Source organism: Arvicola amphibius, chromosome 2 (genome assembly GCF_903992535.2).
Source record: "Arvicola amphibius chromosome 2, mArvAmp1.2, whole genome shotgun sequence".
NCBI classification, from domain to species: domain Eukaryota; kingdom Metazoa; phylum Chordata; class Mammalia; order Rodentia; family Cricetidae; genus Arvicola; species Arvicola amphibius.
Window position 1 is genome coordinate 177,051,998 of NC_052048.2, and position 17,404 is coordinate 177,069,401.

At 40.2% G+C, this 17,404-nt stretch overlaps 1 protein-coding gene across 2 annotated transcripts in view; it reads left to right on the plus strand.

The window, feature by feature from the left end:
* Positions 1-16,419, plus strand: part of Strip2 (striatin interacting protein 2) — a 44,744-nt gene extending 28,325 nt beyond the window's left edge. Inside the window, exons 18-21 of one of the 2 annotated variants that reach the window (XM_038319544.1) lie at positions 2,420-2,486; positions 14,568-14,672; positions 15,025-15,229; positions 16,038-16,419. In XM_038319544.1, the coding sequence (XP_038175472.1) occupies positions 2,420-2,486; positions 14,568-14,672; positions 15,025-15,229; positions 16,038-16,288 (628 nt within the window). In that variant the 3' untranslated portion in view covers positions 16,289-16,419. The remainder of the gene's footprint in view (positions 1-2,419; positions 2,487-14,567; positions 14,673-15,024; positions 15,230-16,037) is intronic. The other variant, XM_038319545.1, reaches the window with a different exon arrangement.
* The last annotated feature ends 985 nt before the right edge of the window (positions 16,420-17,404 follow it).

Sequence of the window (17,404 nt, forward strand, 5' to 3'; positions counted from 1 at the left end):
GGCTGCAGTAACTAGAAGAGTTGCACAGCTTTGTAAACAAAAAGTGCTATACAAAATTCATGATGATGAGAACTCTAACCACCAGACACCAGGGGTTCAAAACCTGTAGTCAGAGGTGGACAACGACTTCTACTTGGGTAGATCAAGTTGTAGTTTAAAATACATTTTTTAAACTTGTTACTTTTTAAATTTTTGTGTTCATGCATATGTATGGGTGCACACATGCCAAGGCATGGGTGTGGAGGTCAGAAGACAACTTGCAAGACTGGGTTCTCTTCTTCACTGTGAGTGTACTAGTGATCAAACTCAGGTTGTGAGTATTGCCATTAGAAGCAGAGCTATCATGCCGGCCAAAAAATATAATTTCACATTCATAATTTCACTTAATCTTAGCAATGCTAGGAGATATTATAAGTTTTGTTCTCATTTTGCCAGTTAGGAGACAAACACAGAGAGGTGAACTGGTTTTCTCAAGAATAACAAGATTATGAACCTTCAAAGAAAGATCAGTCAGTAATGTGCCACAGAAGCATAAGGACTTGAGTTCTGATTCCTATAACGCATATGAAAAATAAGGTGTGTCAATATACATCTATAATTCGGGCACTCAGAAGGTGGAGACATACAGATCCAAGGAGCTCACTGACCAGCAGCCAGCATGGACAAATCATTGAGCTCCATGTTTAATGAAACCCTGTCTCAAAAAAGCAAGTAGAAAGTAATTGAGGAAGATACCTGACATCAACCTCTGGCTTCCATGTGCATGTATTCACATGTGCCTGTCCATCTGCACACGTACGTATGCACACCTACATCCTGTGTACCACACATGGAAGATTAACATGTTAACCTTTTAAATAAAAACAAAGGCTTTTCTGTGAGTACAAATTGCTTTCTATTCTTTAGCTAATCTGGGACTGGGGGATTGTAGGGTAGAACCTTATTCTTTAATTTGCTTCCACAAAACTAGTATAGCATGTTAGTTGGTAGAATTTGCCAGAATTCCTTACCAGAGTTCCTAAAGTAGATAAAGACTGATGTCTTCCTTGGGGTGACTGGAGAGGAAGAGGGTATGGAGAAGGGAAGGTAAGTACTTACTGACTCTGCTTGAAATTCTGTCATGGAGTGACAGCCTTACATGTACATTGCCTTTGAAAAGCCCGAAGCCAAGAAACCTGGATTTTAAGGGTGATAGTTTTTCTGGGCCACAGTAACTGCACTTTTAATATAAACGAGACTACGTCTTCTAACTATATCACAGAGCTAAAATTCCATCCTTGATTTTCTGCCCCCATTTCCTAGTTGCAGCACCTGTTTTTCTGTGGTTCTTTATAAATGGGAGATAGGTAGATAAGTGAATGAATGAGTCAATCCAGGAATCCAGACAAGTTAGTTAGGTGATGGAGTGAATGGGTAAATTCACTTCCTTCCCTGAGTTGATCTTTCTCCCCTATCCTGGTTCGTCTAGGTTATCTTGACCTGGGTTTCTTGAACAGTGGTAAATTTCTAGCTAAATGAGTGATTTGCTTTTAGAAATTCTGTCTTTCAAAATGTAGAGACAGGCCCAAGAATGCTCATACTCAATTGATAGCCCTGGCTTTGCCAACATCCTTTACCTATCTCCAGCTGCACTAGTTCAGATAGATTAGTGCTGAAATTTCATTGACTTTTAAAAACAGAAGGAACATTAAGAATTAGCTAGCCCAAATTCCGCATTGTACTAGTAAAGTGGAGAGGAAAAAAAAAACCAGCCACCTATTGACCACACCCTATTATTATATGGTACCTTATTTCCTTTCATGACCCAAGCCCCATTCTCTGGGCTCACTGCAGAGCTTGTGGCTTCCCTGTAATTACCTCTGTTTGGGGACAGACATTAGTCTATACCATACTTGGGCTAATGTTTGATTAACCATGCTATCAATTGCCCTGTGCTTCAAGCTTCCTCTAGGGTGGCATTGGCAGTTACCCCTAGAGTTCCTGACTTTCAGAAGGATCAGGTGAGAAACACAAGTGACCTTTTCATTTTCATATCCACAGGTTATTATTTAGTAGACTGTGGGCAGCATCTTTGGAAATATTAATATATCCACAAACACAGTTAAATGCAGAGGCAGATACACTTAAGTTTACATGCTCCCTGAAGAACCTAAGAGAGCTAAGAAGGAAAGGGGCTGTCTTTCTGCTTTAACTCTTTTTGCATCTACGAAGTAGGAACAGCTTAAAAGAACTCCACGGTTCCTCTGTGACTGAGATGAGATTGGAGTTGGAGTTGCCCTCAATTTTAGCTGAGGTCACTAAGCAATTTGAGAGACACATGGAGTCTGTTGGGGAGGAATAATTCCTGCCCTTTTCAGAGGCACCATTTCCTGCTGCTGCCCTTTACCTACAGCTTGTCTCTTATCTCTGCATCTTGTAGCATCTCGGTGCTGGATTACCCATGCTGTACCATCCAGGATTTGCCGGAACTTACTACCGAAAGTCTGGTAAGCAGATGAGGATTTGTGGTCTTTGAAATTGACTGATGACAGAGGCTGGCATTTGCTTTTTCATGTCTTCTCCAGCCCTGTGATGCCATGGTTTGGGAGTATCAGATCAATGAGGCATATTGGCAAGGGCACAAAGGCGGCAGGGGTTTAAAGCTGCTGAAGGATTTGGAAAAGCTGAGCCTAGCATCTTCTGCCGAAGAGGAAAGAGTCAGTGAAAATAACTGAAAAGGAGAGGGAATTTGGAAAGATAATAAGACTGAAACACAGTATCTGTACTAAATAGTAGGAGAATCTCTTCTGATGTATCACACACACACACATAAAAAATCCATCTTTTATGTTGTGCAATTTGCTTCTCAGTTTTGTGTTAGTTATCAAGCCCAGGAGTTATGTATTTTAGAAAATTTCTTGCCTCTTGGAGGCAAAATTCAGTATAACTACTGAAGGATCGCTCAGGAAGAGCTACGTTCTGAAGCAGGTCTAGGCAAATCAGAAAAGTTCCTCTGAATTATTCTGAAATCCTTGAAACTGCCCGGCCAAAAGCATGTTTAAGATAAGGCATCTGCTTTATCCTGTGTTGCCACAGCTCCTCAGATAAGCTCCTGTGGCACTGTAATGATCTCTAACTTTCTCAGTTTGACTGCAGACTCTTAGAAGGGAGAGAAAGTGCCATCTTCTGTTTTTATATCCTTATAGCCTAACACTATGTCTGATGTATTGATGACTTCAATAATGCTAAATGATGTTGGCCATGGATGCTACAGCCCTTTGTCCCCCAACTTTAATATCTGCAAAGTGCTGGATCAGGAAAGCAAACTGTAAAAATAGAAAAATTTCTTCTGTGGCGCAGGTTTTATAAACCCATAGTAGGTTTCTTTTTGGGGGGGAGGGCGTGTCAAGAACCATTTGATCCAACTCCCTAATATTTCAAAGATGAGAAACATTTGTGCTCAGTAGATGAAGTGACATGTCACAGTCTACTTCTCATAGGTGACAGACCCCAAGTTAGACATGAGTCAGAAGATCCATGTCCTGAAGCATTATACCTAGCATATTCTTTGCTACTGAGACAGAATCCCTGTCTTATTTAAATATGGTCTCAGCAGCCAAGGAAGCTGAAAGGTCTTTATTCCTACAGAGATGTTATAATTTATCTAACCTTTGTTATTAACGTGGTAATATAAAATCTGTAGAACAACTCTACGAAGTTCATCAGTTTTGTTTTTGTTTGAGACAGTCTCTTTATATAGCCCTGGTTATCCTATAACTTGCTAATATAGGCCAGCTTGGCCTTGAACTCAGAGAGACATGCCTATCTCTGCCTCCTTAGTGCTGGGATTAAAGGAGTGTGCCACCACACTCTGCCCAATATTACTATCATATATTGGGAGAAATTAACTGTTAAGACTTTGCAGTTGGAAATAGCACAGTTGGAGCTGGAAAGATGACTCGGTTAAGTGCACTGGCTACTCATTCAGAGAACCTGGCTTCAATTCCCAGCACCCACATGACAGTTCACAGCCATATGTAATTCTAGTTTCAGAAGATTTGGTGCCTTCTTCTAGCCTCTAAGGGCATTGTATGCATATGGTGCTCAGACATACTTATGCAGACAAACACCCATAGACATAAAGTAATTTTTTAAAAGAGAGTGTAGGAAAGTATTTCCCTGAGATTAAAATTTGGAAAGAAGAATATATTTTAACCCATTAACAGTGGTATATAATAATATTAAAATTCTGCTGTTGGCTGGGCATAGTGGCACACACCTTTAATCCCAGCACTCACAAGGTAAAGGCAGGTGGATCTCTGTGAATTGGAGGCCAAACTGGTCTACAGAGCAAGTTCCAGGACAGTCAAAGCAAGACAGAGAAACCCTGTCACAAAACAAAACAAAAAAATTCTACTATTACTGAGAAACCCTGTCTCAAAAAAACCAAAAAAAAATCTACTATTAATATTTCAAAATATAAATTCAGCTTTTGTGGCACGAATATATTACTTTTTAAATTAAAAAAGTTTTATTACGTTTTCATTTTGTTTATTTAGTATGTTGAGTACATGAATGCTACATACAGCACAGGTGCAGAGGTCAAAGGACAACTTATAGGAGCTGATTCTCTTCTTCCACCATAGGGTCTCAGAAATCAAACTCAGGTCATCAGGTTTGGCAAGTGTCTCAAGCCACTGAGCCGTCTTGCCAGCCCCTAATTTTTTCCTATGTGTATCTTGTCTCCATTCCAACTCCATTAGTTCCTGGATAGGAACTGGTGGGAATTAAACATCACTTCTGGTTGACCTTTTGCGATATGAGCATATAATTATTTATATGGTTATGCTTTCTGTTAAGACTTAATTATTATCCAGAAAAGGCAAAAACATTTATCGAGTTAATTAAAAGTCATAGTGGCTATTTTAGTCTTTTTGGTGAAACAATAGTGGCATCTGGTGGTTTTGTTTAGTAACCACTTTTTTCTTAAAATATAAGTGCTTCTCTAGCCCAGTGTGATTTTGGTACCTAGCAGATTTATTCCAATAGGTTCTCAGTATAGTGAATTATTTACCTAAATGAATAACTTCTGTAACCAGAAAAAGGCTAGTAAGTTTTGTCTTATTTTGGACTCACCAAATTGCAAGAACAAGAAATATACTTCCTTGGTATATGTTATTTGCTTTCAATAACTTCAAGCTTTTATCCTGATTATAAAATTAGTAATATATTTATGGTAAAAAAAAAAAAACAAAAAAAGTGTGGGGAATAAAATAAAAATATCTTCTATCACCTTACATATAAACATTGCTTATATTTTACTACAATTACAATATATACAATCATTTATATAGAAACATTAGTAACAAACATATTTGTATATAAACCTGTTACATATATATGTGTATGTGTTTTGCTTAATGTAGTTAAATTTACATGCTCTTGGTAGGATTTTATTAGACAACTTCTTTTTCAGTGGTTTTGAATATAAACCCAAGTACATGCTAAGCAGATACAATATACTACCATTTAGCTCAGCCCCAATAAACATTCTTGAGGAGATAATTAGTAACAGCTATCCACTATATTCTATTACTTAATTTTTTTCTTGTATTTTGAGATAGAGTATCTTTGGATAGCCCAGCCTATAGCACAAATAATAAAAACCCAAAGACAGATATTGGGGTTCAAACTGAAGATCAGAAAAGCAAAGCAACCAAGCCACTAGAGAGATCTTACCTCTACCAAGACTCAAAGAGGCGAGAGATCCTGCAATGCTCTCCATCAACCTCAGACTCCACACTCCACTGAGCTCCTGTCTCCTCCTGCCTTATATTCCTCTCTCTGCCAGCCATATCACTCCTGTCTCCAGTTCCCTAGTGCTGGGGTTAAAGGAGTGTGATTCCAATTGCTGGGATCACATTCGTGTGAGCTCTGTTTCTCTTTTAGACAGATTTAATCTTGTGTAGCCCAGGGTGGCCTTGAATTTACAGAGATCCATCCGCCTCTGTCTCCTGAGTCCTGGGATTAAAGGTGTGTGCCACCACTCCCTGGCCTGTATGGCTGCTTTGTCCTCTGATCTTCAGGTAAACTTTATTTATTAAAATACAAATAATGTACCTCTACACCAGCCTGACCCAGACTCACTATATAGCTTTGGGCTGGTCTTGAACTTGAAATCCTCTTATCTCAATATCCTAAATACTGAGATTACAAGAATGTGCTACTGTGTATAGTTCTCTGCTACCTAGCTTGTTTATTCTGTTACTTTTGTTTGGTTCTGCTTTGTTCTTTAATACAGAGTTTTGTTATAGCCCAGGCAGGCCTCAAATTTACTATTTAACCAGGATTGCCTTGAATTTGGGGTTATCTTCTTGAATTAGCCTCCTAAACAATGGGGTTATAGGCATGTGCCACCATGCCTGACTCTTTAAACTTGTTATTTTTAATTTTTTAAATTATATTTTATTTTGCTTATATACATGTGGCTGACGGTCAGAGGACAACTTGTGGAAGTCAGTTCTCTCCTTCCCCTATGTGGGTCATGGGGATTCAATTCAGGTTAAATTTAGTGGCAGGCATATTTACCTGATGAACCGCCCTACCAGTTCCACTAGTGTATTAAGTCTCGTCTGCCAGGTATTAGTGTATACATCTGTAATCCTAATACTCTTGAGGCTGAGGCTAGAAGATTGCTAACAAGACCTATATATGAGATTACGTCTCAAAAAATGAATTAAGTGTTTGGGATAAAACTGAATTGGTAGGGTTCTTGCCTGGCATGCAAGAAGTCCTGATCCCCAACACTGGTGGCACGCACCTGTAATCCCAGCACTCAGGAAGTAGAAGCACCTGTAATCCCAGCACTCGGGAAGTGGAAGCACCTGTAATCCCAGCACTCGGGAAGTGGAAGCACCTGTAATCCCAGCACTCGGGAAGGGGAAGCACCTGTAATCCCAGCACTCGGGAAGTGGAAGCACCTGTAATCCCAGCACTCGGGAAGTGGAAGCACCTGTAATCCCAGCACTTGGGAAGTGGAAGCACCTGTAATCCCAGCACTCGGGAAGTGGAGGCACCTGTAATCCCAGCACTCGGGAAGTGGAGGCACCTGTAATCCCAGCACTCGGGAAGTGGAAGCACCTGTAATCCCAGCACTCGGGAAGTGGAGGCACCTGTAATCCCAGCACTCGGGAAGTGGAAGCACCTGTAATCCCAGCACTCAGGAAGTGGAGGCACCTGTAATCCCAGCACTCGGGAAGTGGAAGCACCTGTAATCCCAGCACTCAGGAAGTGGAGGCACCTGTAATCCCAGCACTCGGGAAGTGGAAGCACCTGTAATCCTAGCACTCGGGAAGTGGAAGCACCTGTAATCCCAGCACTCGGGAAGGGGAAGCACCTGTAATCCTAGCACTCGGGAAGTGGAGGCACCTGTAATCCTAGCACTCGGGAAGTGGAGGCAGGAGAATCAGATGTTCAAGATCATCTTCAGCTACACAGTAAACCCACAACCATCCTGCGAGATATGAGCCCCTGTCTCTAAATAAATGGAGATTGTCTTCTAGTAGTAGACTTTTATCTCAGTATATAACTCAAAAAATAATTTCACATCATCTCTAATCATTTAAGACTGAGTCCTAGAAGTTAAAAGTAGAGTTTCTAGGCTAAGGTTTCTCGGTTTATGTTTCTGTTTTCCAGATTTGAACAGAATTCAATTCTGCTTCATTTGGAACTCCAGTTAAAAAGCATGGTGGGCATGAAATAAAAAAGTTAATGGCAAAAAAAATAAAAAATAAAAAAATAAAAAAAAAAGTTAATGGCTCTGGAACTCATTGTTTAAACCAGGCCGGCCTCAGACTCAAAGATCTGCCTGCCTCTGCTTCCGAGTGCTGGGATTAAGGGTGTGTGCCACCACCTGGGGGCTCTTAATACCATATTAATCCCATATCTATGTATGTTTATTTGTGAATTCTTCCCTATTTTGTCACAACAGTTACCTTTAGGATAGACCACATTCTGAGCAATTTCCGCTCCCACCTAGGATAGGAAATCTTAAAATTTTGAATCCATGTATCTCTATTCAAATTCAGTCCACTAAACTAAAAAATAATTAAAATTTAATTCCAGATTTTATTGAAAGATTGTGATGTGAAAGTTGGCTATGTTCTTTTGTAAACAGTTGCTAAAGACAGAGGGCTTGTCCCTGGTGTGTTTAATATTTAGCATCTTGGAAGAGGGGTGGAGCAGTGGTATGAACCACAGTGTTCATACATACAACATATAACATGATGTTTGGGTAGATAATGAATCTTTTATATGTTGCCATCATTTTTACAATCTATGCATTACACTGTGATGCTTGCAATTTATAAGCAAACATACATATATTTGGAAGTATATATAAAATTATTTTATATTGGGTATGCATGCTGAAAATATGTAGAAACTATGACTATAGAGTACAGTGCAATGAGAGCTAATTCCAAAACTAATCCTACAGGTTATGTCTCCTCTTCTTTCCCTTTGTTATCTTATTTGTTGTTGAAACAGGGTGGGTCTTACCTGTATAGACAAGGCTCACCTAGAACTTGCTAGATAGCCCAAGTTGCCCTCAAACTCAAGATCTTGCTTTCTCCTCCTCCCTAGTTCTGCAATTATAGGTATATACCACCATGGCTGGCTGTCCTTTCTCTCCTTTTTTTCACAGAATATGTGGGGAAAATGTCACTGTTGCAAAACTAACTGAAAGAGCCCTGTGATTTAATTTCTGCAGCATAACAAACACCCGACAAAAACAGCTTAAGGCAGCATGGGTTGATCTGGGAGCACAGGTGAGGGTCACATCTTTCATGGCAGGAAAGTCACAGCAGCGGGAACGTGAGGCCGCTCGTCACACTGTATTTCAGGAAGCGGAGAGTGATGAACACTGGTGCTCAGTTCACTGTCTCCTTTTTGTTCAGTCCAGGACTCTAGGCCAGTGGTTCTCAACCTTCCTAATGCTGTGACCCTTTAGTACACTTCCTCATGTTGTGGTGACCCCCAACCATAATATAATTTTTTTGCTACTTCATAACTTTAATTTTGCTACTCATGTGAATTGTAAATATCTGGTATGCAGGATGTCTGATAGGTGATCCCCAAAGGGGTCTCCACCTGTTGGTTGAGAACCACTGTTCTAGCCTTTGGAATGGTGCCACCCACATAAAAAGTAGGTCTTCTCACTTCAGTTACCTAATCTAAATAATCTCTCACAGGCATGTCCAGAGGCTTGTCTCCAGGGTGATTCTAGATCCTGTTGAATTGATAGTATTTAACCGTTACACCGTATTTTGAACAATAACAGTGTTCAAGTGGCTGGCACACCTGTAGAGTAAAGAGGAAGGACATATTTATGAAGTCATAGAACACCACAGTGTGACATTGTCTTGGCCTAGTATCACCTTTCGGTGATGAGGACATAGGTGGAGTAGTGAAGGAGATAACCAAAGCTTTTTAAAGGACTATGGAAGGTTAGCAGTGGATCGGAGTTTGTATGACTAGTCATTTCCAAAGAAATGTTTAGAATTTCCTTTCAGATCTAGGGAATGGAATTCATAAGTTAGTGTTTAAAAGATGGATCATTAGGAAACTGTTCAAATTTGGGATTGGTTTTCGTTGAAAAAGACAAAATATGTTTAGTTCATTTAAATTTATGTAACAAATTCTCTTATTAATCCTTATCAAAGTTATTACAACTTTCTAATCCACCAGGTACGTCAGATGTTTCAGATATTTTCTATTAGGTGTAGCATTCCTTTCAGATGCTCTTTAACCAATTATGATCCTCTAAAAGGAGGGTTGGGGAGGGCAGTGAGATGTTCAGAAAGTAAGCACATTTGCTATCAAGCCTGGCAGCTTGAGTTCAAATCCAGAACCCGCATAGCAGAAGGTGAGTGCTATGTCCTCGAGTCGTCCTCTGACCTCCACATCCACACACACTACAGTTAAATAAATGCAAAAAGTTTAAAAGTTTTTTTTCCTTGTCAGGCATTGTTGTGCACATCCATAATCCCAGCATTCAATAGGTAGAGACAGGAGAATTACTATGTGTTTGAGGCCAGCATGGACAACATAATGAATTCCACACCAGCCCAGGCTACATAGTAAGACCCTGTATTCAAAAAACAAGTAAAATTTTTGTTCTGATATTCATCATCACTATTTCAAACCAACAGTTCCTCTGGTGTTAGTTCCTTAGCATGTGTAAATATGAATGTAACATCATATCCATTTTCCATGAAATATTTATACAGAGGAAGGACCATAATTAAAAACTTCTTAAGCATTTTATCATTTTCCCTCTTGGTCACAATTTCTATAATGTAGTTTGCTAAAATATCTTCGATGGGTGGTCTTAAAAGTTTCTCCTTTACCCCTCACTCCACTGGAGACCCATTTCTTCTTTATATCTGTATCTAGATCCTGTATCCAGCAGCAACCTGTTGGAAACTCACATGGTAAGGGAACTATACTATAATGATATGGAAAAAAAAATCAGAAATGTGGCTTCATTTTCAGTTATTAATAAAGAAAACAATGAAGAATCATTCACCAAAAAATAGTTTTTAATTTGCAATCATTAAGAATTAAGACCTAACCCAGGGGAAAAAAATTCTTTTAGTAAGTGCAGTGGAGACATGGCATGGAAAATCTATAGCACAAAGCAAAGAGCAGAAGCAGGATGACGATCTGTTTGCCACTGGATCTAAGCCTTGAGCAGCTTTCCGATAGGCTAGAGAAACCTCATTAGTAAAGTACCATTGGGATGCCAATTTCTACATTTATTATAAGAGCATCAAGTTAATAATAATGTCAGCTTCTTAGTGCAGCGCTCATTTGCAATCTGAGAGTAAGAATCAAGAATCATTACTGACAGACTTTGTAAGCTGTGACAGGGTGTCAAATGTATTAGATTTCACACCTAGCAAGCCCTTCTTTAAAGACTATTTCATTACAAAATCAGTCAGATATTCTGTTTTGAAGCAGAGTCTCCAGGCTGCAGAGATAGCTCAGCAGTTAAGAGCATTGGCTGCTCTTGCAGAAAATTCCCAGCACCTATATGGTGGCTCACAACCATCTTTAACTCCAGTGCCAATGATCTGATGCTTCTTTGTACTTCCCCTGGTACTGCATGTGTTTGGTGCACATACATACACTCAGGCACACACACATACACATTAATTTTTAAGGTATTTATTTTTACGTACATTAATGTTTTGCCTGCACGTATGTCTGTGCAAGGGTTCCAGATACCCTGGAACTGAAGTTACAGACAGTTGTAAGCTGTCGTGTGGGTGCTGGGATTTGAACCCAGGTCCTCTGGGAGAGTAGCCAATGCTATTAACCCCTAAGCCATCTCCCCAGTCCTAAATAATTTTTTAAAAGAGAACCTCACTATTTTTCTTATTCTTGTTTTTTTATAGACATTTACCTTCTGCTGATTTGAATTAAAGATTATAGTAGGCTTCTCTACCCTTTAAGGCTGTAAGCCTTAAAGACTTTGACAAAGAGGAAAATCAAAGATAATGTATTTCAGTAATGCTTTCAGTGTTTAGCATTCCAGAATGCAACTAGAAAGGGAGCAGGAAAAAGACTCCAAATTCCGTAGAAACTGGGTATTTATCATGGTTGGGCCATGTTTGGGTTCACATTTATGTGTGGTCTTGCTTTCCCTCTCTGGGCCTTAGTTTTTGCTTCTGTGGATGACTAAATTTCACTAGAACACCTGAATCCTATTAAGTGCTCAGACTCAAACCAAACTCTTTTTCTCAGTCGAAAATCAAAGACAAATTCTGCTCTTCCCTTAGTCATCTGGATTATCGAGACAATTGGCATAGCCTGGGTTTTTATTTGGTTTGGCTCACTTAAGTTGGTTATGAGAAGATTTTTTTAAAAATTTTATTTATTTATATTTTACATATGAGTGCTCTGCATGCCAGAATAGGTCATCAGATCCTGTAGTTATGAGCCACCATGTGGTGCTGGGAATTGGACTCAGGACCTCTGGAAGAGTAGCCAGTGCTCTTAATCACTAAGCCATCTCTTCAGCCCCTCACCCTTTTGAGAGACTAGGACCCTAGTATTGCCTTGATGATGCCCTAAACTGAAAATTTAAACTCTACAATAGTAATTTAATTGTGAGGGTAGAACATGGTCAAATTTTTTTTGTGATTAACTTTGTACTACTTAAATGCATCCTCGGCCTTGTTCCAGGTTTTGATTTTTCATTTATTCTCTCTCTCTCTCTCCCTCCCTCTCTCTCTCTCTCTCTCTCTCTCTCTCTCTCTGTGTGTGTGTGTGTGTGTGTGTGTGTGTGTGTGTGTGTGACTGTACATGTATGGAGGTTAGAGGACAATTTGCAGACGTTGGTTCTCTCCTTCCATTAAGCAGGTTCCAGGGATCAAACTTGGTCATCATGCTTAGCAGCTTGGCAGCAATCACCCTTATCAGCTAAGCCATCCTGACATCCCAAAGATTTTTTTGAGACATGGCCTTGTTACTGTGTGGTCCAGACTGTCCTTGAATTCACTATGTAGCTCAGGCTGGCCTGAAACTTGAAATTTTCTTGCTTCTGCCTCTTAGGATTATAGACATGTTATATGTTCTATATAATATATGTGTGTTATAATAAATATATATATATATGTATATATCCCCTAAAGTCACATAAGATATCTTATTTTTGCTCCTGAGAAAAATGTTTCTAGGTGGGCAGTGGTGACCATATACCTTTAATCACAGCACCTGAAAGTCAGAGGCAGATGGATCTCTGAGTTGGAGGCCAGGCTGGTCTACAGAGTGAGTTCCAGGACAGCCAGGACTACACAGAAAAACCCTGTCTCAAAAAACAGAAAACAAAACGTTTCTATGAGTACACTGGTTTCTGTCTGGGTGTGCCCTGTGGTCTCTGGTTAGGTACCCACAAGACGGTGGTGCTCAGTGGTAAGAGCACTTCGCTGTCCTGGATCCTGAGTTCAGCTCCCAGCACCCACATCAGGAAACGTACAACTGCCCAGAACTCTACCTTTGGGGATTCTAATGCTTCCTTCTGGTCTCTGCAGTGACTTGCACACATGTGGGCATATATGCACACACCTAAGTAAAAATAAAAATCTTTAAAAAAAAAAAAAAGAAACATAAAAGAGGGGCTGGAAAGATGACTCATGGGTAAAAACATGCCACCAGCTGACGACCTCCGTTTGATACCTGGAACCCACATGAAAGTGGAAGAAGAGCGCCAGCTCCATAGTGCGTTCTGACCTTCTCACACACAATAATAATAATAATAATAATAATAATAATAATAATAAAGCAGAAAGATGGAAATAAAAGTTCTTGATTAGAATGAACCAACTGCTGTGTTTTCCTTCTCTATTACTTTTTCTGTTGCTGTGATGAAGAATACCGTAACAAAAGCAGCTTAGCGAGGACTTATTTGGACTCCAGTTTCATCACAGTAGGGAAGTCATGGCAGCAGTAACCAGTAACACTGTATCTGCAGCCTGGAAGAAGAGTGATGTGAATGCATAAGCTTATCTGGCTTTCTCCTTTAGATGCAATCCAGGACCCAAGCTCAGGGAATGGTGCCGCCCACTATTAGAGTGGGTCTCCCCATGTCAGTTAACCCAATCAAGGTGTCTTAGGGCTTTATTGCTGTGAAGAGATACTATGACCACAACAGGGAAACTTTTAATTAGGGTGGCTTCAGAGGTTCAGTCCATTATCATCATCATGGGGAGCATGGTAGCATGCAGGCAGACGTGGTGCTGGAGAAATAGCTAAATCCTACATTTTGCAGGCAACAGGAAGTTGACTGAGACACTATGTGGTATCCTGAGCATAGGAAATCTCAAAGCCTGCCTCCACAGTGATACATTCCAACAAAGCCACACATCATAATAGTGTGACTCTCTACAAGATTATGGGGGCCAATTGCATTCAAACTACCACACAAAGTAATTCCATGGGCCAGGGTAATGGCCTAACCAGTAAAAGCTCTTGCCACAAACAAATCTGATAACCTGAATTTGATCCCTGGATTCCATGGTAGAGGAGAGCCAGCTCTACCCATATAGCTTAAAATCCTCAAAATTTAGATCAAACGCCTAACAATTACAAACTTGTTCTTGTGAGTACAAAGGTATAGAAGTGAACTTTTATCTCTGTTTCTAAGTGATAAGCACAGAAAGTTTGATTGAGTCAAGTTCCTGTGTTTCTGTAAGGCCTGTCTAGCCAATACTTGCTCTGGGTAGAGAGTCTCGCAGGGTTGTCAGTTGAGTGTCTGTTTTCTGTTTATTTTTGTTTTGTTTGTCTGGGATTCAGGAGCACAGCTCTGCACATGCTATACAAGTACTCTATTACTGAGCTACACGCCCAGCCCAGCTATAGGAAGGACATTATGCCCTCAGAAATGAGATTAGCTGTGCAAAGGGCAGGAAGTAATCAGGCAGCATTTCATGCTGGAATAGTCACCTAAACCAACAAGGCCTGCAGTCTTCTAGGAGAATGAAAGCCTGTGGGCACTGAGATAGCATGGATGTCCCTTATTTCAGGAAGCTGGAGACAATAGCCAGTTCTGCTGGAGGAACCTCTTCTCCTGCATCAACCTCCTGAGACTGCTCAACAAACTGACCAAATGGAAGCACTCCAGGACGATGGTAAGTGGACTTAGAGCACAGGCTATTCAACTGAATTTTTAATTATTAGTATTTGTAGATTGCTTACTTGGAAAGATAATGTAGATAGCTGGTGAATGATATAAGTTTTCACACTTCCTAATTCTCACTATAGATAGTGTTTCGCTACCCCAGGCTAGCCTCAAACTCCTTATATAGTTCTTATGTATTTTTTTTTAATAACGGAAAGAACTTATGTATTCTTGAAGACTAATTCTTAAGGAGTTTGGACCTTAGATACTCGGGGGCTCATAGAATAGCCAGGTTTGTCTATATTGTCTGAGTTAGAAATTCTAAAAATTTCACATGATGATGTCTGTGTTTCATTGGGCAGATGCTGGTGGTGTTTAAATCAGCTCCAATTTTAAAGAGAGCCCTCAAAGTCAAACAGGCCATGCTACAACTTTATGTCTTGAAGCTACTAAAAATACAAACCAAGTACCTTGGGCGCCAGTGGAGGAAAAGCAATATGAAGACTATGTCAGCCATTTACCAGAAAGTACGCCACCGCATGAATGATGACTGGGCTTATGGGAATGGTGAGTATGCTTGTTAAACCTGGAACTCATTAGTCTGGTTAGGCTGGCTGGCCACTGAGCTCTAGGAATGAGCCAGTCTCTGCTTCTGCAGCACTGGGGGTATAAATGGCTTTTATGTAGGTGCTAGGCATTCAAACTCGGGTCTTCATGCCAATTCCACAGCCCCTAAATATGACACGAATTTTATGATATGGTAAAATGTTTGCCTGCTTATAGTTTTGGGGTTTTTGTTTTGTTTTGTTTTGTTTTGTTTCATTTGAGGCAAGGTCTCACTATGTAGCCTTGGCTGGCCTGAAACTCACTATGTAAACTAGACTGGCCTCAAACTCAAGAGGTCTGCCTGCTTCTGGATCCCTAGTGCTGGGATTAAAGGCATGAGTTGGTCCAGATTTGCCTCTTCATGTTCTGCTCCAATCTCCCCTTCCTTGAGAGGTGATTCTATTCAAATGGGAAATTTTCATCCCCTATTAAATATTTCATCCCCAATTAAAGGCTCAATTGCTCTTTTGAATGGCATAATTATTAGAAACAAGGAATTACAATACAAAGCTCTCCCATCTCCTTTCTCAGGAGTAACTAGTTTCCAGTTTCTACTACTTCCAAAGATGATTTCTGTATACATCAGTTCATATATGATCATATGTAGACTTTTAAAAGCTGTAAGCATGCTACATGTATGCTTTATACATTGCTCTCAAAAACCATTCTGAACCATTTTATTGAATTCATAGAATGCCAAAGACCATGCTCTGTGGAAGAGAGTAATGTCCTGAGCTGTATATATCTTCTTCCTCTCTTCCTATGTCAGACATCGATGCCAGGCCATGGGACTTCCAAGCAGAAGAGTGTACCCTGAGGGCCAACATTGAGGCTTTTAACAGCCGCCGGTATGATAAACCACAGGACTCAGAATTTTCACCTGTGGATAACTGCTTACAGAGTGTGCTGGGGCAGAGGCTGGATCTGCCTGAAGATTTCCACTATTCCTATGAGCTCTGGCTGGAGAGAGAGGTGTTTTCACAGCCCATCTGTTGGGAGGAGCTGCTCCAGAATCACTAAGTTCTTGTCACAAAGCATCTCATAGATGGAGGTTGGCTCTAATAAGTATGCTTTGCCTATCTTGCCCCTCCAAACTTCATATTGAACTCTAGCATATATCCATGGGCATCACAGCCCAACATCCAGCAGAGACATCCGGCATAGCGCAGGGCTATTCTGGATGCCGTTAGGCCTGAAGGTGATGCAAGGCTGGGATCCTGAGTCAAAGCACATAGATCAGCTTGCCCTACGCTCAGCTCGGTACCTAGTTAGCTTGAAATCTCTTGATGGATCAGTTCTGGGCAGGCTCTTTGACAGAACCTGCTTTAATCTTGCCTAGAACCAGGCTAGCCTCTGTTGGTCACAATAGGGAAAGGAAATTTTTTATGGCATTTGACCCATGGCATTCATCTCAAGCAGTGGGATAGGTACAGGCCATAAAACAAGCAAATTTTCTTCTTGCTCACTCTAAATGCCTGAGACTTACCAATTAGCAAAACCAACTTAGACTGTTTCACATTAAGACTGTGACACTCCTCTTTTTAAAATACTCATTAGCTCTGAGATGTCTTGAGAGCACTGCACCTTTCTAAAGAATGATTGTTTCCAAACACTGCATGATATAGAAAAGTATATTGTATTTTTCCTTAAGAGATCTATGTTCAATGTAAAAATATCTCCTCTGTATTCTGTATAGTGCATTGACTCCTTTGCCATTTGGAAAGAACCAGAACTAATATGTAATAATATGGCCTTCTCAAAAAGTATCTCTCATTTTTCATAAATTACTTATTTTAAAATGGCTGACTATACTGCAGAAAGTTACTCCCTGATATAACCCCAGATCTTCACTTGAGTGAGGAGAGGGTAGTGTTGTGTGAGCCAGGACCTGGCTATATAGCCCTGACTAGGCTGGAACTTACTGTGTAGCCAGCAGGCCTTGAACTTGTACTGATCCTTCTGGGATTATAGGCATGGGCCACACCTCTAGCCAAAGCATTCTTAAATGACAAGTTGGTTAGAGAAGGTTCTATTTGCTGGTATTCGTCCATTTGTGCTGACTTTTTAAAATTAAAAGCTACAGCATCACAATTTATATTTTGTTATTTTTTACCTTTTTATTTTTCTGCTAGAAGT